The sequence below is a fragment of the Sphaeramia orbicularis genome, unplaced genomic scaffold (genome assembly GCF_902148855.1).
Source record: "Sphaeramia orbicularis unplaced genomic scaffold, fSphaOr1.1, whole genome shotgun sequence".
In the NCBI taxonomy this organism is placed as follows: domain Eukaryota; kingdom Metazoa; phylum Chordata; class Actinopteri; order Kurtiformes; family Apogonidae; genus Sphaeramia; species Sphaeramia orbicularis.
Window position 1 is genome coordinate 256901 of NW_021941461.1, and position 22513 is coordinate 279413.

Genomic DNA, 22513 nt, shown 5'->3' on the forward strand with positions numbered 1-22513 from the left:
CTAAATGTCTGTTTTTGAACATCATTTGTGTGATTGGACTCAGGTTGTCTGCAGGCGTTCTGCAGGAACCATCTCAGACATGATGCATGTGTGGTTGTGTGTTCAGGTGTGACATCATAACCCATCCGTACCTGAGGACGCGGTCGGACGTCTGGTTGGTTTTACTGCCGGTGTCGGTCGAGTGGCTCTTTTCATGAACCTTGGCTATCTTTTCTGCAGCGGCGATGGGACAACCCGACAAACTGGAGGAGGACGGGGACGACAAACAACTAGGTTATTCCAGTCTGACCTCTGAGTGGTCCACCAGTCAGTCCAGTCTAAAAACCAGTCTGACCTTCAACTAGTACCTTTTACTACTACCTTCAACTAGTACCTCCTACTACTACCTTCAACTTGTACCTTTTACTAGTGCCTTCAACTAGTACCTTTTACTACTACCTTCAACTAGTACATTTTACTAGTATGTTAAACTAGTACCTTCCACTAGTATGTTCTACTAGTATCTTCTGCTAGTACCTTCCACTAGTACCTTCTACCAGTACCTTTTACTAATGCTTTCCACGAGTAGCATCTACTAGTATCTTCTACTAGTGCCTTCTACTAGTACCTTCAATTAGTACCTTCTACTAGTACCATCAGATCATCAAATCATTGCTGATCCTGCTCTAAAAACACTATTACTACCACTAAACTGATACTAGTATTACTACTAGCATTACTACTACTGTTACTAATACTACTACTATTACCACTATCATTACTATTATTACTAGTATTACTACTACCTTTACTACTATTAATACTACTACTAGTACTATTATTAATGCTACTATTTCTACTATTACTACCATTATTACAACTATTACCACTAGTATTACTTCTATTAGTATGCTTACTACTATGACTACAAGTATTACTATTACATTACTACTATTATAACTATTATAACTATTATTACTACTATTACTACAATTATTACAACTATTACCACTAGTATTACAACTACCATTACTAATATTATGACTACTATTACTATTTATATCAATATTACTATTATTACTAGTATAACTACTACATTACTACTTTGTTACTACTATCACTATTATTATTACTATTATTACTACTATTACTACTACTATCCTGGTTTTAGCCTGGTTTTGGTCTGGTCTTATCCTGGTTTTAGTCTGGTTCTGGTTTGGTTTTGGTCTGGTCATATCCTGGTTTTAGTCTGGTTGTGGTCTGGTTTGGCCTGGTTCTGGTCCAGAGGGCTGTGGGTCCCTCCATCACCCCAACAGCTTTTATGTATTTTTTCTACTTGGTGTTTTTTCATTGAAGTAATTATTATTTCACCGTTTGCTTTATATTTTCTTAAGTATATCAGTTAATTAACTCTAACCCTATCAACCCTAATGAATGAATGAATGAATGAATGAATTCATTCATTCATTCATTCATGGACCGTGGCGTGGAGCTCATTGATCAGTAATGGTGTGAATGTGAAACACTGATGGTTTCTCCACTTCCTGTCTGTGTCTCAGCGCCATCGGGCTGAAGGATGCTCAGCGCCACACACACATCCTCAGGCCTGATGCTGATGCTGCGCTGTTGCCGTTTCCATGGCGACTGTCAGACATGAAAGCTCTATGAGCTGGCAGCTAACAGTAGCTGTGTTAGCTAGCAACGCCTTGTTTCCCAGTGGAGCTGTGCTACATAACACGCCCTGCAGCCACAGAGCGCGTGCAGTGAGTTTGCAGCCACAGAGCACGTGCAGTGAGTCTGCAGCCACGGAGCGCGTGCAGTGTGTCTGCAACCAGAGAGCGCGTGCAGTGAGTCTGTCAGCGCAGGTTTGCTACTGCCTGGAACCTGGGTGTGAGTGTGTTGTGTGTCTGTACTCTATAAGGTTATTATTATCTATTAGGGTTAGAGTTAGTGTTTTATATATATATATATATATATATATATATATATATATATATATATATATATATATATATATATTTATATATATTTATTTATTTATTTATTTATTTATATAAAAAATGTGAAAGTCGCTGAACACATTGGAGTCCATTGACTGATAGTTTCTCTTGGGCTTCCCTAATCCGAATGACAAATGGCATGGAATAACAAATGACCTAACCCTAACCCTAACCCTAGTGGTCATTCGTCACTCCATGCCATTTGTCATTTGGATTAGGGAAGCCCATTTTTCTTGGGATGTGGAACCATGAAAAGTAGATGTGGATGACCTATGATGTTCTTTTTTGCCTTGTTACCTCCGCCAAGGAGGTTATGTTTTTGCCAGGGTTTGTTTGTTTGTCTGTCCGTTAGTGTGCAACATAACTCAAAAAGTTATGGACAGATTTGGATGAAATTTTCAGGGTTTGTTGGAAGTGGGATAAGGAAAAAATGATTAAATTTTGGTGGTGATCGGGGGTGGGGGGGCCCACGGGGGGGGCCACTGATCAGCCTTGGTGGAGGTCTGCGCTCTCCGAGTGCTTCTAGTTACTTCTACTTTTAAAATGCGTTTTCGATTTTTTTCAATGGAATGAACACAGTGATAAATCTGGCCTTGAACGACGTGTTTTCCATCCTCAACATCAGTTTAATTTTAAGTCTCTTGTGAAAACTTTAACAAATAATAAATCGTTTCAAGCCATGTATAACCATCTTTTTTGTTTCTTTTGCTTTCACTCACATTTACACATGATGAGACGTTTATCTTGACAATTCTGAAAATCAACTGATGTGAAAATAATTACTGTGACACATGTAGTAAAACATGTACAAAAAGTCAAACCTGCTGAATTTTCCAGAGGGTAAAAAGAAGTGGGTCTGAATTCATGCCTTGAGGAACGTCACATGGCTTTATTCATAGAAGGGAATCTTTGAGAACATGAAGAGGATTTCCACTAATTCCTTTGAGATCTTTGTCAAATGTTCCACTTATAGTATTGGTTCTCAACACAGGCCATAGTGTGTTTAGCTGCTAGCGGCCACTAGAGGCCGCCCACTCACCTGCGATGCGAGTTCCTGTTGCTATTGACATGACCCCGTCCAGAGCAGCCAGGAGTAGGGCACTTTAAAACATTTTCATACATCGCAAGGACTTTGACAGACAGGAGAAGGTGAGAAAGACAGCGAGGGTTAGCAGTTAGGACAGGAGTTAGGACAGCAGTTAGGACAGCTGTTAGCCAGCGCTACGCTAGGCGACGGGTCGGCATGCACCACTGACACCACTGACACCACAACATGCCACAAGTCCAGATGAGCGTCAAGACCGATGGGAGGGCTTCAAAACAGAAGCAACAACACCCTAACCCTAACCCAATACATCTGCTAACCCTAACCAATTCCACTTAAGGACTGCACTGCTTTGAAAAATAATGTGTATAAGTGGATGGATGGAATTCACAATAACCTCCACTGCCCAGTAACTGCCCTAACCCTAAACTCTAACCCGCTAACCCCAGACCACTGTGTGGTTAACCCAAACCCCCTACCCCAAGTCCCCTGCATAGTTAACCCTAACCCTAAACCCTTGCTCTGTTTTGACTCCAGGTGAAGACGCTTTAACATATCGTAGCATATCAGGGACATGAAACAGCTGCATCCACAGGGTTAGGGGTAGGGTTAGGGCTAGGGTTCTACACTTTACAGCCTTTGGGTTGTTCTTCTCATGCAGGGTTAGGGTTAGGGTTAGGGTTTAAAGCCTTTGGGTTGTTCTTCTCATGCAGGGTTAGGGTTAGGGTTTAAAGCCTTTGGGTTGTTCTTCTCATGCAGTCGTAGCAGGTGGATCAAACAGATTCTTCATGCTGTTCATGTTACATCAGCAACACAGAGACCTAAGCCAGACACCAGGCCAGACCCTAACCCTAACCCTAACTAACCCGAACCAGCTCCATGTGTTAACACGACATTAACCCTAACCCTAACCTTAACCCTAACCCTAACTAACCCTAACTAACCCGAACCAGCTCCATGTGTTAACACGACATTAACCCTAACCCTAACTAACCCTAACCTTAACCCTAACTAACCCTAACCCTAACTAACCCGAACCCTAATTAACCTGAACCCTAACTAACCCTAACCAGCTCCATGTGTTAACACGACATTAACCCTAACCCTAACTAACCCTAACCTTAACCCTAACCCTAACCAGCTCCATGTGTTAACACGACATTAACCCTAACCCTAACCTTAACCCTAACTAACCCGAACCCTAATTAACCCGAACCAGCTCTATGTGTTAACACGACATTAACCCTAACCCTAACTAACCCTAACCTTAACCCTAACCCTAACTAACCCGAACCCTAATTAACCCGAACCAGCTCCATGTGTTAACACGACATTAACCCTAACCCTAACTAACCCTAACCTTAACCCTAACCCTAACTAACCCGAACCCTAATTAACCCGAACCCTAACTAACCCTAACCAGCTCCATGTGTTAACATGAGACTAACCCTAAGCCTAACTAACCCTAACATCTACAACTTGACAAAGATCTACCACCCTAACCCTGACCTCTAACCCTAACCCTGACCTCTATCTCTAACCCTAAAGCGGGACCAGGAACTTACTCTCCGGCGGGACCCGGTCTTTGTGAGGACACCCGGACAGGCTGCGGTGGTGGGGGTACAGGCCGGTCACATGACCTGTCCCGTCACAGCCTGGCGTTGGACATTTACTCTCCTTCTTCTCCCCTCGGGACGAGTCTGGACACGACAAACAGATGTGAAAGAACAGGTTTTACGTGTGAGGATGAGTCCGACAAACCGGTTTAGGTCCGAACCAAACCATTAGGACTGGACTATCAGGACCGCCAAAGTCTGTTTAGTTGAGGTTCCACATTCAGACCACTACGATCTGAAATGGACCAGATAATACAATAACATATAAAGAACACAAACTGTTCTCTATGTTTTTTACAGAGAAAAAAGTCCAGTTACATAATTCAAATGTTTACTTATCTACAAACTGTCCTTTAAAAAATGTGAATAACATGAACCACCAACAACAAACTGAAAATAAGAAATGCACGAAACATTTAGGAACAGGCAGAATATTGGACTAATTACACATATTCATATGAAGACATCACAGGTTAGGGTTAGGGTTAGAGGGTTAGGGGGTTAGGGGGTTAGGGGGTTAGGGTTCGAGGGTTGGGGATTAGGGTTAGAGGGTAGTACGCCCTCTTCAGCCGGTCCTGGGTTAGGGTTAACCCTAATGCCATACCTTTAGGGTAGTAGGCCCTCTTCAGCCCGTCCTGGTGCATCTTGGTCCGGCGCTCCTCGGCCCCGCTGCTCTGCCTCGGGCTGTGCTCGCCGTGGCGGTGGTGGTGGTGGTGGTCCCGGCGGGCTGGCGCAGGCTCCGAGGCCATGCGGTCCCTCATGACCTTTGCCCTCTCTGACTCCAGAGCGATGGCCTTCTCCAGCAGCGACAGGTTTCCCTTGGACATGTCGAAGGTCTCGTCGGAGCGGTCAGACGCCACCGACGTGGTGTCCTCGTCGGCCTCCTGTCCGTACCCGGACAGGTACCCTCTGGACGCCGGACTCAACTGCTCCTCCAGCTTCATCAGGTTCACCATGTCGGAGTAGCTGCGCTCCGGAGGCCGCGCCCCCTCTAACACCCCCTGGTGGCAGCTGTCGTACCTAGAAGAAAAAAGACAAAAAGCCCAGGTCAGCTGTTCATCCAAACCCCATCTGTAGTTACTCGTAGTGTTAGTGTTCAGGACGAGAAGATTCACAACACCAATGTTTATGATATAGGATATTATATAGTGTTGATGTAGTGTCATTATACAGTACATGACATAGTGTTTATGATATAGTGTCATTATATAGAGCTATTATATAGTAAATAATATAGGATATTATTATAGTGCTTTATTATAGTGATTTTTATTATATAGTACATCATATAGTAGATTATATAATGTTCATGACATAGTATGGTATATAGTGTTTACAGGTGGTGTCATGGTTACCTGCTCAGGTGGTGCGTCAGCTGCTGGTCACTCTGGTTCTGGATCTGGTTCTGGATCTGGTGGTGGATGCCATGCAGGACGGGTCGATCGGACGGTTGTGTCTCGCTCAGCTTTCGGGCCAGGTCGAAGCACTGGTTCCGGAGACATTCCAGGCTGCTCAGACAGACCTCCTCGCTGTCCTGGGCCTGGACTCGGACCAGGGGATGCCTGTTGGCATGTCCTCCGTCCTCCGCCACAGCGCCCTCTGGGTAACCGTCCTCAGGCAGCACGGCGCCGTGACCCTGCGCCAGCAGCTTCAAAGAGTCCACCGTCTCTCGGACCACGTCGCTGTCCAGGTCCACGCTCAGCTCTGCCTTCCGGTCGCCCCGCTCGCCGCCGTCCTCCTCGTCCTCGTCTTCGTCCTCCCCGCTGTTGGACGAGTTGCTGTTCATCTCAGACTCGGTCGTGGCCTGGTAGGCGGCGTCCTCTGCGATCTTGCCCAGGTTCAGCAGTGACTTGGCGACCAGCTCATCGTAGTTGTCGTAGTCGTCCCCGGTGCCGTTGGGAGGACCGACGGCGCAGCTGTTGTTGTTGTTGTCTTTGTGGACTGAAAGCAGCTTTGATTGTCCAGCGGGTTTGTAATGGTTGTCCCCTGTGAAAAAAGACAAACAGCAGGGGTGACGACGGACCAGGGGACGGTGAGACGGCACATGTGGACCCAGAGACATGACCTTTGACCCCTCCTACGCATTTACACAGGTACTGTCACCGCTGGGACACTTGATTTACTGCTGGACTTTTCTATTTCTGCTGATGACATCACAGGATGTTGGTAACATGAAGTCAGGGATGGTCAAGTGACCATGAGGCAGAGATTGAGGTTCTATAAAGTCCTGTGACTGGGAGTCAGAAGGCGTGGCAACAGTCAATTAATAATTGAATTCATATTAAAAGACTGACCTTGGCATTGATGACAGTGTAAATATTAGTGTTGATGTTTGTATGTTTGAGTTTTACTCTTCAATGCAACATCAATAAACCTATCAACGAAAAAAAAAAATCACCTTCAGAGTTTTATGTGTGGAAGGTGTTAAATTATATACAATAGACTCAATAAACCAAGGACAACCCAGGGTTAGGGTTCCAGCTGTAGACATGGGTTAGGGTTAGGGTAAATATTTTGGACTTTCAGAGGTAGAACTTCTGCTGATGATGGAAAACACACTCACCCTGAGGACTGGGCTCCTCCTCCTCCTCTTCCTCCTCCTCCTCTTCCTCTCCCTCATCCTCCTGCTCCTCCTCCTCCTCATCTTCCTCTTCCTCCTCCTCCTCCTCCTCCACCGGCTCCTCCCCCATTGTCGTCCCCGCCCTCTGCACCTCCACCTCCTCCTCCTCTTCGCCCTGGTTATCCTCCGAGAACTCGTCGTCCACCTCCTCGTCCTCTTCCCTCTCCTCCTCCTCCTCTTCCTCCTCCTCCTCCCCTACCTCCCTCCCTTCCTCCCCCACATCCATGGCTTCGTTCTGGTAGGTGGCATAAGGGCCTCCATCTTCCTCCTCCTCCTCCCCGGGGCAGGAGGTGAGGAAGGGCCTCCTCTTTGCTGCTGGTTCCAGTGGCTGTTTTTCCAGAGCTTTCCTCTTCTTGGCCAGTGGACACCCATACACACTGAGGACACAGAGGGTTGGACTGTCAAACAAACTAACAAATATTTACAAAAACACCCATGTGAACAGGAACAACCACTGCACCTATAACAATAATAATAATAATCAAATAATTTCTATAGCTCTTTTCCATGAACGCATACTCAAAGCGCGTACAGAGGATCCATTCATTCACTCTCACATTCTCCCTCTGGTGGTGGTAAACTACATCTGTACCCACAGCTGTCCTGGGGCAGACCGACGGAAGCGTGGCTGCCAATCTGCGCCTACGGCCCCTCCCAACACCACCGAACATTCACGCACATTCATACACCAGTGTGAGTAGCAGCACTGGAGGCAAGGAGGGTGAAGTGTCTTGCCCAAGGACACAACAGCACATGGACAGAGCGGGATTCGAACCGCCAACCCTTTGGTTATTGGATGACCCGCTCTACCATCACCTGCAGGTTTGCACAATAAACGTATTCACATTGTATCAAGGAGCACATAATACACCCAGCACTTAGCATGAGTGATTAGCATTAGCATCAGCCACTTTGATCTTGGTGGCATTCAGGTACCACAGCTGGTTTTAGAATAAGGAGATCATGGTTAGAACTTTGGACTGCTTGCCCTAACCCTAACGCTTACCCTTACAATAACCCTAATCCAAACCATAACCCTAAACCTTACCCTAACAGTAACCCTAACTCTGACCCTAACCCTTACCCTAACCCTCTAACCCTTACCCTCTAACCCTAACCCTAACCCTGACCCTTACCCTAACCCTCTGACCCTAACCCTGACCCTTACCCTAACCCTCTGACCCTAACCCTGATCCAATTATAGAGAATGTGTCTTTATTGTCTTTTTTCTATCAATTGGTTGAAAGTATGTAAATACAAAATGATATTTAAAAAGTCACAACAAATAAAATCAACCTTTTTAGATCAAATCCCTGGTGTTTGTTACACACAGTCTGTCATAGAAACCCACTGAATGGGTTTCATTCACAGTCATTCCCCATGATGCACCGCAGCGTGTGTTGGGTCTGTACGGCAGGAGATCATCTGAGGATACCAGCGTGTGTTTGACAGTGACCTCGGCCACCTCCACGTCTCCTGCCAATTAACATTCTGCCGGTAATTAAAGCACATCTGAAACCAGGGAACGCCACACAAAAGGGCGAGAGACTATACATAGTAATTATAGGAAGAGAGAGAGAGAGAGAGCAGAGGGTTGGCAGTGACTGAGCTCTCATCCAACTGATGTTCTGCAGTCTGATGGGATGGATTTCCACTCTGTGTTTAGGGTTCAGTCCCGTTTGTTTAGAACAGAAGACCGTCGTCATGGTAACAATAACAAATGAGCAAAATAAACAAACAAACAGAGGAAAGGTAGTAAAGCTAAAGCAGTTTTCAGTGATCGGTACTTGGGTGAATTCCCTCTGGCTCCATTTACAGATGAATATGTGCACTGTGGGCTTCAGCTTCATTTGGCATCGGCTGAAACGTGTGACACGATGACACAGAGAAAATATGAACATTTGGTGACGAACGCAGGAATACAAAAACAAGGTAACAGGAAACGATGTGAAAATGACATGAAAACGATACGTAAACCACACGAAAATGACAGTAAAAAGACAAAAACAACACAAAAACGACACAAAAATGTCAATAAAAAGACATAAACAATACGAAAACCACACGAAAATGACAATAAAAAGACACAAAAACAATACGAAAATGACACGAAAACGACACAAGACCAACTCAAAAACGACACCTAACCCTAACCCTAAAGGGACAGTAACCCTATCCCCGTAAACTCCGCCCATCACATGTTCAATGACCTGGTCAATGATTGGACCGTTGGGCTTTGATCATTACATTCAGGTATGTGTGACGGTGGGACCATCGGCCCGGGAAACGCCACGCATCGTCACTCATCACCGTGGAAACACTTTGGTGAAGTGTGTGTGTGGTGGGGTGATGTGGGCGACACAATGTTCACATCCTATAGGAGTAGTTGCCATGGGAGACAGGCTGCATCCCTCCTGGTCCTCATACTGCAGCATCCGCACGGTGCTGTCGCCATGGTGACATCCTCCACAGAGCGAGAGAGAGAGAGAGAGAGGGAGAGAGAGAGAGAGAATGGGGGAGATAGAGAGAGAATGGGGAGAAAGAGAGAGAGAGAGAGAGAGAATGGGGAGATAGAGAGAGAATGGGGAGAGAGACAGTGAGAATGGGTGAGAGAGAGAGAGAGAGAATGGGGAGAGAGAGAGTGAGAATGGGGGAGAGAGAGAGAATGGGGGAGAGAGACAACAAGAATGGGTGAGAGAAAGTGAGAATGGGGAGAGAGACAGAGAGAGAGACAGTGAGAATGGGTGAGAGAGAGAGAGAGAGAGAATGGGAGAGAGAGACAGAGAGAGAGACAGAGAATGGGGGAGAGAGACAGTGAGAATGGGTGAGAGAGAGAGAGAATGGGAGAAAGAGAATGGGAAAGAGAGAGAGAGAATGGGGAGAGAGACAGTGAGAATGGGTGAGAGAGACAGTGAGAATGGGTGAGAGAGAGAATGGGGAGATAGAGAGAATGGGGGAGAGAGACAGTGAGAATGGGTGAGAGAGAGAGAGAGAATAGGGGAGAGAGAGAGAGAATAGGGGAGAGAGACAGTGAGAATGGGTGAGAGAGAGAATGGGGAGAGAGAGAGAGAGAGAGAGAATGGGGTGAGAGAGAGAGAGAGAGAATGAGGGAGAGAGAGAATGGTGGGGGGAGGTTAGTGGGTTAGGGTTGGGTTCCGTTGGATTCTTTTGGGTTCTTTGGGTTATGTTGGATTCTTTTGGGTTCTGCTGGTTCTGTTGGATTCTTTGGGTTCCGTTGGATTCTTTTGAGTTCTGTTGGATTCTTTTGGGTTCTTTGGGTTCCGTTGGCTTCTGCCAGTTCTGTTGATTCTGTTAATATTTTCCATCCAAACTACTCCTGATTTCAAATGACCAATCAGAGCCTTGGATTGGATGGATCTGGTACAAATGTCCGGGTTCTGTAGTATCAGTCCTACAGAACACGGTTGGACAGGTTCTAATGAACTAAGGGGTGCCTCAGGGATCTGCCCTGGGTCCTGCCTGGATTCATTCCATAAATAAATAATTGGACTCACACTGGTTCCAATGGGACTGTTCACCATTGGCTGATGATGCAGTTGAATATTAGTCCAACCTGTCATTAGTCCCGTTTCCATCGGACATCTGCACTAAACTTTACCCAGATTTACTAAATGTCGTAAAAACAGAAGTGTGTAATGTGGGTTTTTCCATTAAATCACAAATGCGATGATTTGTTTATTTATTATTGCGACATGACCTGAGAAGTCATTCCATAAACATGGCGACGAACATAAATATGTTGATTTACAGATATATTCATTATTATTATTATTATTGTTATTATTATATATTACTGCTCCATATCGTACTAAATTAAGAAATGATCGGGTTTCCTGGTGTGTCCAGGACCTGAACCCTGACCACTGTTCGTACTAGTATTTGTAGTAGTAGTATATACATTTATGTGCATTTGTTCTGGTTTGTAGTTTTTATATTTGATCTACTTTTATCAGTTCCACCATGTGTCTGACACTAATACACCTCTCTCTCTCTCGCTCTCTCTCTTTAACCCTTTCTCTCCTCCTGTCACTCGTCCATCCTCCACAGTCTCTCTCTCCTCCTGTCACTCGTCCATCCTCCACAGTCTCTCGTTGTTTGTTGTCGTTTGTTTTCATTTGTTGTTTGTTGTCGTTTGTTTCCGTTTGTTCTTGATTCTTTTCATTTATTTTTGTTTGTTGCTATTTGTTTTCATTTGCTGTCATTTGTTTTCATTTGTTGTCATTTGTTTTCATTTGTTGTCGTTTGTTGTCATTTGTTGTCGTTTGCTTCCGTTTGTTCTTGATTCTTTTCATTTATTTTTGTTTGTTGTTGTTTGTTTTCATTTGCTGTCATTTGTTTTCCTTTGTTGTCATTTGTTTTCGCTTGTTCTTGATTGCTTTCATTTGTTTTTGTTTGTTGTTGTTGTTTGTTGTCATTTGTTTTCATTTGTTGTTGTTTGTTTTCATTTGTTGTCATTTGTTCTTGATTGTTTTCATTTGTTTTCGTTTGTTGTCGTACCTGCGGTGTCGGGCGTATTTCCCACTGACGTGACCGCTACCGTCGCATCCAGGTGTAGGACAACTGAAGAAGAAGAACAGAACCGTCAGAACACACAACAACACACAGACACACTGAGGTTCATCTGAGGACAAATCTGAGTTTGATCTAAAGTTCATCTGAGGTTAATTTGAGTTTGATCTAAGGTTAATCTGAGAATAATCTGAGGATAATCTGAGGATAATGTGGGGTTTCATTTGAGGTTGATCTGAGGATAATCTGAAGATAGTATGAGGATGATTTGAGGATAATCTGAGGATAAAACTTCACCTACCTGAACAACTCCTGAGCCGCCGCTTCCAAAGGAGCTGAAGACGAACACAAAAAACAGTCATTTATCTGCAGAGACATGAACACATCTGATCGAAATGTTCAACTTCTGCTGGAACATCGATATTCAATGAAAAACAGAACATTGTCTTTATAGAAGTTCAACATCTGAGTCTCTACCTACAGACTGAACCCTCTCTGTTCTATGTTCCAGTCCTGGTTCTGTTCTACGTTCCAGTCTTGTGGTTCTGGATGCACATCAATCTAACTATAGAAGTGGGCGGGACTTTCACTGGAGGAGAACTTAACTCATCTAATTACAGTCCACATCTGACTTCTATCAGTGACCAATAGGAACTAGACTGACACTGACATCTGGAACCACTGACATGTTCTAAAGCATCCACAGATGGACCAGGAGAAGGAAGGTTTTAATATTTAAAAAGTTCAAAAATGGTCATTTCTGCAAACTTTGAACAAGTTTTGTAGACACTGTCCTAAAAAAGATACAAATAAAATTAGAAATGATTCCGACAGTAGTTTCAGAGAAGAGGAGGTTTGAAGAAATGACCGATGAAGACGATGAAGACTATGGTGGACCCAAGGCCTTCACATTAACCCATGGGTTTGGGTTGGTCACATAGAAAGGTTTTGGGCTTTGTTTTGTTGTTATACTTGGTTCATACATTCATTGGTTCACACATTCATTAGTTCATAATTTCAATGGTTCATAATTTAATCACTTCATACATTCATTAGTTCATGCAATCATTGGTTCATACATTCAACGGTTCATAATTTCATTGGTTCATAATTTCATTGGTTCATAATTTTATTGGTTCATATATTCATGGTTCATAATTTCACGGGTACATAATTTCACTGCTTCATACATTCATTAGTTCATACATGCATTAGTTCATAATTTCATTAGTTCATATGTTCATTAGTTCATAATTTCATTGGTTCATATATTCATTAGTTCATAATTTCATTAGTTCATAATTTCATGGGTTCATACCTCGGACTCCTTTGGATCGTGTTCGATGGCGTTTTTCACCTGAATTCGCCTCCATCTGTAAAAAAAACACCAGTCATAATCATTTCAGAAACCTGTCTGATACTGTAAAGCATTTACGGTAATCCAATTAATATGATACAACTGGCAACCACTGAATGGAGTTAGGGTTAGGGTTAGGGTGAACAGGGTTAGGGTTAGTGTGAACAGGGTTAGGGTTACACTGAACAGGGTTAGGGTTAGACTGAACAGGGTTAGGGTTAGACTGAACAGGGTTAGGGTTAGACTGAACAGGGTTAGGGTTAGGGTTAGACTGAACAGGGTTAGGGTTAGACTGAACAGGGTTAGGGTTAGGGTTAGACTGAACAGGGTTAGGGTTAGACTGAACAGGGTTAGGGTTAGGGTTAGACTGAACAGGGTTAGGGTTACACTGAACAGGGTTAGGGTTAGACTGAACAGGGTTAGGGTTAGACTGAACAGGGTTAGGGTTAGACTGAACAGGGTTAGGGTTAGGGTGAACAGGGTTAGGGTTAGACTGAACAGGGTTAGACTGAACAGGGTTAGGGTTAGTGTGAACAGGGTTAGGGTTACACTGAACAGGGTTAGGGTTAGACTGAACAGGGTTAGGGTTAGGGTGAACAGGGTTAGTGTGAACAGGGTTAGTGTTAGACTGAACAGGGTTAGACTGAACAGGGTTAGGGTTAGTGTGAACAGGGTTAGTGTGAACAGGGTTAGTGTTAGACTGAACAGGGTTAGACTGAACAGGGTTAGACTGAACAGGGTTAGGGTTAGACTGAACAGGGTTAGACTGAACAGGGTTAGGGTTAGTGTGAACAGGGTTAGACTGAACAGGGTTAGGGTTAGACTGAACAGGGTTAGACTGAACAGGGTTAGGGTTAGACTGAACAGGGTTAGGGTGAACAGGGTTAGGGTTAGACTGAACAGGGTTAGACTGAACAGGGTTAGGGTGAACAGGGTTAGGGTTAGACTGAACAGGGTTAGGGTTAGGGTGAACAGGGTTAGTGTGAACAGGGTTAGTGTTATACTGAACAGGGTTAGACTGAACAGGGTTAGGGTTAGACTGAACAGGGTTAGGGTGAACAGGGTTAGGGTTAGACTGAACAGGGTTAGGGTGAACAGGGTTAGGGTTAGACTGAACAGGGTTAGGGTGAACAGGGTTAGGGTTAGACTGAACAGGGTTAGGGTTAGTGTGAACAGGGTTAGGGTTAGACTGAACAGGGTTAGGGTTACACTGAACAGGGTTAGACTGAACAGGGTTAGACTGAACAGGGTTAGGGTGAACAGGGTTAGGGTTAGACTGAACAGTGTTAGGGTGAACAGGGTTAGGGTTAGACTGAACAGGGTTAGGGTTAGTGTGAACAGGGTTAGGGTTACACTGAACAGGGTTAGGGTTAGACTGAACAGGGTTAGACTGAACAGGGTTAGACTGAACAGGGTTAGGGTGAACAGGGTTAGGGTTAGACTGAACAGGGTTAGACTGAACAGGGTTAGACTGAACAGGGTTAGGGTGAACAGGGTTAGGGTTAGACTGTACAGGGTTAGGGTTAGTGTGAACAGGGTTAGGGTTAGACTGAACAGGGTTAGGGTTAGTGTGAATATTTGTACCTGTTTGTTTCTTGAACTGACCCTGATCTTACGTTGTGTTTGTGTTCATTTCCATCTGGTCATCGTCATGGTTACCTGGTTGGAACTCGATGGCAGCACTGCGGTCAAACTGCTGCTGTTCTCGAACCAAAGAGTTTCTGTCAAACACAACTTCAGACCTCCTCCTCCGAAGTCATGATCTGAAAACACAAACGAAAAACAAGGGGTAGGGTTAGGGTTAACCCTAAACTGAAACTAACCATAACCCTGACCAACCCTAACCCTGACCCAAACCACATAACTAATCACACATCTATGTCTAGGTCTATGTATGTATGTCTATGTATATATATATATATATATATAAACACACATCTTTGTCTATAATACTTCATTGTCTGTCAGTTGACAGAGTTGTTAGTTGGAGTTCAGTAAAATAGTTGTAAATAACCTTAACCATAGGGAAGCAGAGGTATATATAACACTGCAGATGGTACTACAAATACTCAAGTACTACAATTTAGTTACATTAAAGCAACAGAGGAAGTCGTACAAATGAAACTCTGAAGGAATAATGAAATATCACTAGAAAAGTCCATAATAATGGAGGGATTCTGCCTAATGGAATTAAAACCAAACCCAACACCCCCCCCCCCAACCTTTTAACTGATCATGGGGTCAGGGGTGGATTCTGTTGGTGTCTGGGTTTAGGGTCAGGTTAAGGGGTCAGGGGTCTGGGTCAGGGGTGGATTCTGTTGGTTCTGTCCGTTGCCTTAACAGTCTGCTTTATTCCACCTCAGGCTCATCAGGTAACTTTAGTTCTGATATATTACAAAAGTTAAGTTAATGTGCATAGAAATAAAATTTGATTGGTCAAATCAGATAAAAAAAAATACTGAAAAAAAATATAAGAAAAGCTCACGAAAAAGAAGAAATTCCATTTTTTTTTTTTTTTTTTTTTTTACAAATAAAAGGTAAAATGAAGTAAATGTTGAATGTGAAACTCTTCTTCCTGATGATTCAGTGTTTATGACAATCTGAGACACTTTACTGCACATGAGCTGACTTGAAATGATGGAGGAACTCGACTGGATGATCATGAACATGTCACATGCACATGAAGTTCCCATGTAAAGGTGGACATGCACATGAAGTTCAGATGGAAAGGTGGCTTAAGGTCACAGCACACCGACACAAAGACGCACCACCACAGCCAAAACGCGCACACACACACACACGCGCGCCACAAATGTGCGCATTAACGCGCACTGACAGCCGCGCCGCATCCACCGAACAGCTGCCCGGGGACAGCATCACATCTGCCGCCAAACGACGGACCGTGACACCGGACGGAGCCGCGGAGCGCAGGAACGCACACAAAAGGCGCACGCACAGCGCCAACAGCCGCAGACACACAGCACGCACGCACGCACGCGGTTAAAAAGAAGAAGAAAAGGGAGAAACGTACTGAAATGGCGGAGCTGGAGCCTCGGCTCGGCGTCTGCCTCCTCTTCCTCCTCTTCCTCCTCCGTCTGCAGACTCTCCTCTCTCTACCGCGCTCTCTCTCTTTTGTCGGTGTGATGTGTGGCCATGCCTTCACTGGCGGAGAAGAGGAGGAGGAGGAGGAGGAGGGGGAGGAGGAGGAGGAGGAGGAGGAGGGAGGGGAGAGCCAGCCAGACAGACGGCAGAGGATGATGAAGATGATGATGAAGGCGGCGGACTTAGAATCAGACACTGCAGAAGAAGAAGAAGAAGAAGACGGCTTTACCTCTATCCTCCTCTTCTCTTTGCCTCTTTCTTTATTTGTCGGGGACGCGCACGCACGGCAGACGGGAGCACGCCCGACGGGGAGACATCGGGGGCGCGCAGTGCATTCCGTAGCCTCTCGGTCTCTCTCTCTGTCAAATGCGTCAAACATGAATGAAACATTTTTACACAAATGAAAAAAAACTATATGACCCAAAACCCAAAATGTGACCATAACCTTAAACCCTGAATATGACCCTAAACCCAGGATGTGACCCTAACCCTAAACCCTGAATATGACCCTAAACCCAGGATGTGACCCTAACCCTAAACCCTGAATATGACCCTAAACCCAAAATGTGACCATAACCTTAAACCCTGAATATGACCCTAAACCCAGGATGTGACCCTAACCCTAAACCCTGAATATGACCCTAAACCCAGGATGTGACCCTAACCCTAAACCCTGAATATGACCCTAAACCCTAAATATGACCCTAAACCCAGGATGTGACCCTAACCCTAAACCCTGAATATGACCCTAAACCCAGGATGTGTTACATTCATTCTTTGATGAGATTAACCAAATCAAACTCAATCAAATAAATCACAAATCTACAGCTGTATCCAGTTTTAACGTCAAAGTCATCATCCAAAGTTACTAAAAGTACATAATTTTCACTTTAAATATACAAAACTTAATTAATATTCCTAATGCATGGTCAGTTTTGTCCATAATGAACACTAAACAGGTTTTAACGATTACGGATAGTACTTCCGGTTAAGCGGACAGCACTTCCGGGTTAGCATGCTAATGCTAGCAGCTACGAAGCTAGCGCGAACGCTGAGCGGTAACTAGTGTCCGCTAAATAGCGACCGCTAAACAGTGAGCGCGGCACAGTTAAATACACCAAGTACATACATTTTACAGACATATAGACACGTTAGTCAACATACAGCAGCAGTAATCAGAGCAGTGGACTGAAATCCAAATGATAATAGCAACAGGCTAACAACAACAGCAATACAACTGACCTGTTCAGGAGTTGGGTTCACTTCTCCTTTCTTTTCCCTTTCTCTCGTCCTCATTTGACCTCTAGAACTGTAGCGGACAACACAACTATACACTGAACTGTCCAAGAATAGAAATGTAGCAAAGATAGGTGGTTAAACAGGTGAGTATTTACCAGCTCTGTGACTCCATGTTTGCCGTCCACTCCACAGCTCACTCTGTTTTCTCTCTCTTACTTCCTCTAGTGATGTGACGTTCACGAACAAATCAAATCTTTTGAACGGCTCTTTGAAATGAACGATGGGAACCGAGTCTTTGTAAAGAGCCGTTCATTTTTTATTTTTATTTTTTTTTAAGGAGGGAATGTTTGATTGCCTGTCAATTTAGCATCACTGGGGAGGCATTGGGCAGGAGGAGAATGTTCACACACTGAGCATGTCTGATGGCAGAAGTTTGCAAAAAAAAAACAACTGCTTGAAGCCTGAGGTGAGCATACTGGAGGAGGCGGAGCTGGAAGACTGGAGGAGGCGGAGCAGGAAGACTGGAGGAGGCGGAGCTGGAAGACTGGAGGAGGAGGAGCTGGAAGACTGGAGGAGGAGGAGCAGGAAGACTGGAGGAGGCGGAGCAGGAAGACTGGAGGAGGAGGAGCAGGAAGACTGGAGGAGGCGGAGCAGGAAGACTGGAGGAGGAGGAGCAGGAAGACTGGAGGAGGCGGAGCAGGAAGACTGGAGGAGGAGGAGCAGGAAGACTGGAGGAGGCGGAGCAGGAAGACTGGAGGAGGCGGCGCAGGAAGAGGAGGAGCAGGAAGACTGGAGGAGGCGGAGCAGGAAGACTGGAGGAGGAGGAGCAGGAAGACTGGAGGAGGCGGAGCTGGAAGACTGGAGGAGGCGGAGCAGGAAGACTGGAGGAGGAGGAGCAGGAAGACTGGAGGAGGAGGAGCTAGAAGACTGGAGGAGGAGGAGCAGGAAGACTGGAGGAGGCGGAGCTGGAAGACTGGAGGAGGAGGAGCTGGAAGACTGGAGGAGGAGGAGCAGGAAGACTGGAGGAGGAGGAGCAGGAAGACTGGAGGAGGAGGAGCAGGAAGACTGGAGGAGGCGGAGCTGGAAGACTGGAGGAGGAGGAGCTGGAAGACTGGAGGAGGCGGAGCAGGAAGACTGGAGGAGGAGGAGCAGGAAGACTGGAGGAGGAGGAGCAGGAAGACTGGAGGAGGAGGAGCTAGAAGACTGGAGGAGGAGGAGCAGGAAGACTGGAGGAGGCGGAGCTGGAAGACTGGAGGAGGAGGAGCTGGAAGACTGGAGGAGGCGGAGCTGGAAGACTGGAGGAGGAGGAGCTGGAAGACTGGAGGAGGCGGAGCTGGAAGACTGGAGGAGGCGGAGCAGGAAGACTGGAGGAGGCGGAGCTGGAAGACTGGAGGAGGAGGAGCTGGAAGACTGGAGGAGGCGGAGCTGGAAGACCGGAGGAGGAGGAGCAGGAAGACTGGAGGAGGCGGAGCTGGAAGACTGGAGGAGGCGGAGCTGGACGACTGGTAAAAACCAGAGAAAAGTTTGAGAGTGAGTGAGTGAGCACCTGTGAGTAATGAGTCAAAGAAAAAGGAGGAGGATTTGGATGCACTTTTCAGAAAGAAAACATGGACATGACACTTGTAATATTTGCAAAAAAATATATATCTTTCAAGTCTGGGTCAACGAATAATTTGCACCACCTTTTGAAAACTCAGCGTCGACTGTCCTGGTGGAACAGCTCAGGCCAAATGTCACAGATGATACGAATTCAACAACTGAAAGTGACAATGATTGTGCAAGTGTGTCGTCAGTGATTCATCACTTGTGTTTTGTGCAGTTTTTTCCGTATGTTTCCACCCATTTATTGTTCTTGTTTTGAGGAGAATCAAATGTTATTTCATAAGAAAATGTTTTATTTTCTTTTTTATTTTTATTCTACAGACTAGTCCACAGAATGTACTGGGATGTTTTTGCTCCAGTTCCATCATTTGTCTAATGTCACCTCTCATGTCATGGATTTAACCCACACATTTGAACTAACTATTCTTTTTTACGGTAAGATAATATTTACTGCTGCGCCAATTAAACACCTTTAAAATGTAATGTCAATCATCACATGTAGCCTATTTAGTCATTCAAACACTGGTGTTTCAAAATAATGCAAAAAACATAAAAGAGCCAGTCTGTTGAACGGCTCTTTTCAGTGAACGGCTCCCTTCAAAGAGCCAACAGTCCCATCACTAACTTCCTCTGCCGGTTGGTTCTACTTATATTTACATTTACATTTATGCATTTGGCAGACACTTTTTTCCAAAGCGACTTACAGGGGGAAACCAATCAAATCACTCAATCAATCAAATTTTATTTATATAGCACCAGATCACAACAAAAAGTTCTCTCATGACACTTTATATATAGAGTTGGTCAAAACCAGACCCTAAGCCAATTTACAGAAACCAACAGAATCTGAGACATCAAACTTTGGTTTTCTGCCTCAGCCCTGCTCTGATCGGTGCTCTAATCTCGCGATACCATGACTTTCTGGCTACACAAGTAGTGCAAACACGCACAAGAAATAAAGTACATAAACACAATCACAATACTCCCAGTCCCATTCATCTTGGAAATTATATAATAATAAATAATTTCAAAATTGCTGAGGGGACCTGGGTTACATAACTCTAACCTAGCCTAACCTAACTCTAACTTAACTCTAACATAATTCAACCCTGACCTAACCTAACCCTAACCCAACCCACATGTGTTGGTCATCAGCCACACGCAGTCACACACTAACTTTATTCTTTAAATGTTTTGGACTAATTTTATTATTAAAATGTCCTTTTTTTCTCACATTGTTGCAGCACTAATATTAAATTGTCCTGATGTCAAACGCTGCTGTTTTCACCTTCTTCACCTCCTTTACACTCTTCCTTCTAGTCTTCATCACCATTTCCTGCTTGGTCTTGTTGTCCCACTCTTCTCCTCCCTCCGTCCTTTCACTCCTTCTTTTCATTCCTCTGTCAATCGTCTTCTGGTGCCGTGGCAGATGGAAGTGAACTGAGGACGCCGCTGAATCCAGCTCAGTTTTAACATGTTGACCTAGTTAGACTCTATTCAATAAAACATAGATACTGAAGAAGGCGCCAGGCTCTCTCTCTCTCTCTCTCTGTTTATGTCTATGTCTCTCTATCACTACCTCTATGAAGAAGTCTGACGTGATCACAGAATCTTTTCAATTAATTTTTTAGAAAAATTAATCAGAGATGGTTCGATTAAGGGCTGCTCTGCTAAAGTGAGAAATTATTCCTCAGAACATTAATAAAGCACATGTGAATTAATGTGACTCCTGTCATCAGTATGCACCGGACAAAACTTCATATCTATTATGAATTCAGTTTTTAACATTAAAAAATGTTTTAAAGGTTCAGGATCATTTACAGAGTTTCATAGAAATGATGATCGCTGGAGATATGTTTTCATTCTGTACACACACTTTTCCAACAATGGTTAGGGTTCGGGTTTGGGTTTACATCTGGAGGCTGCTGAGCTGAACTCATCTGCACTTAGTTCAACTAGTTAAACCCTTCGTGATGAGGTTTTCAACTTTTCAGATGAGTCGGATCATACATACACAGACAACACTGTAGATGAAAAACTGCAAAAACTGGACCTTTAACCCTGGACTAGTTAAACCCTAACCCTAACCCTAACCCTGGACCATGGTTACAGGTGACTTTAGTTAAACCAGGGTTCTCAAACTCCTGTTCTTTCAGGTTCCACATTCAGCTGGATTTGATCTGCAGTGGGTCGGACCAGTATAACCTATAAATAATGACAACAGCAAATTTTTGTCTGTGTTTTAGAGCAAAAAACAAACATTAAATTATGAAAATACTTACTTTTATGAACTATCCAAACAAAAAAGATGTAAATAACCTGAAAAAAATCAGAAAAATCAGTGCAATTTTAACTATCTTCTTCTTCCTCCACTTCTCATTAGTCCATGTGCATTCTGGATCAGATCTCCAAAGACACTAAACACTGAGGAACAGGAAGAAAAGAGTTCAAACTGGACTGAATTTAATACAGACATTTCAGGTTGGACACATTTGTTCAGGTTATTCACATTTTATTGGTACAGGAGAGTTTGGAAATGGAAATATTTTCATAATTTAATGTCATTTTTTGCACTAAAACAAAGACGAAAATTTGAAGTTGTTAATTGAAGATTTTTTTCTTAATTGAAGATTTTTTGCTAAATTTAAGATTTGATTTTTGCTTAATTCAAGATTTCTTTTCCTGAATTAAAGATTTTTTTTTTGCATAATTCAACATTTTTTCCTTAATTCAAGCAAATTGTTTTTTTTTTTTTTTTTTTTTTTGCTTAATTCAATTCAAGACTGTGGAATTTTTGACTTTGCTGGATTGGAACCTTTGGCGGGCTGCATTTGGACCCCAGGCCACATGTTTGAGACCCCTGAGTTAAACCCTAACCCTATCGTGGTGACATAAATGTAGTTAAATTGCTTGGTTTTAACTTCTCTGTTTTTCTTCTTTTATCTCCTTTTGTAAACACAGGCCTTGAGTTATTTAGATGAACTAAACCCTGGTTCACCCCCCACCCCCCCACACACACACACACCCGTCCTCTCCATAGGTCTGCCCCCCCGTCCTCTCCGTAGGCCTGCCCCCCCCGTCCTCTCCGTAGGTCTGCTCCCCCCGTCCTCTCCGTCGGTCTGCTCCCCCCGTCCTCTCCGTAGGTCTGCCCCCCCGTCCTCTCCACAGGTCTGCCCCCCCGTCCTCTCCACAGGTCTGCCCCCCCGTCCTCTCCACAGGTCTGCCCCCCCGTCCTCTCCATAGGTCTGCAGTGTGTAGGTGGCTTGTCCGTGCAGCTCTGCGGCCTGAAGCCTCCTCTGGACTTGATGGGAGAAAGTCAATTACAGCAGGGCTGAGCCTGGCCTGCGGGGGGGCGTATGGGAGGGAGATAAGAGCGTGAAGACGGCTGCCACCCAGCACCCCGCCCCCCCCCCCCCCCAATTG

General features: G+C 44.6%; 1 protein-coding gene across 1 annotated transcript in view; it reads right to left on the reverse strand.

Moving 5' to 3' along the window:
* LOC115415850 (myelin transcription factor 1-like protein) overlaps positions 1-16430 on the reverse strand; it is a 42179-nt gene extending 25749 nt beyond the window's left edge. The window contains exons 1-10 of the mRNA XM_030129501.1: positions 16179-16430; positions 13109-13163; positions 12092-12125; positions 11779-11841; positions 7204-7637; positions 5996-6626; positions 5245-5660; positions 4590-4724; positions 3019-3109; positions 132-242 (exon numbers count right to left, since the gene is read on the reverse strand). Coding sequence (XP_029985361.1) covers positions 132-242; positions 3019-3109; positions 4590-4724; positions 5245-5660; positions 5996-6626; positions 7204-7637; positions 11779-11841; positions 12092-12125; positions 13109-13163 — 1970 coding nt within the window. The 5' untranslated portion in view covers positions 16179-16430. The remainder of the gene's footprint in view (positions 1-131; positions 243-3018; positions 3110-4589; positions 4725-5244; positions 5661-5995; positions 6627-7203; positions 7638-11778; positions 11842-12091; positions 12126-13108; positions 13164-16178) is intronic.
* Between the last annotated feature and the right edge of the window lie 6083 nt (positions 16431-22513).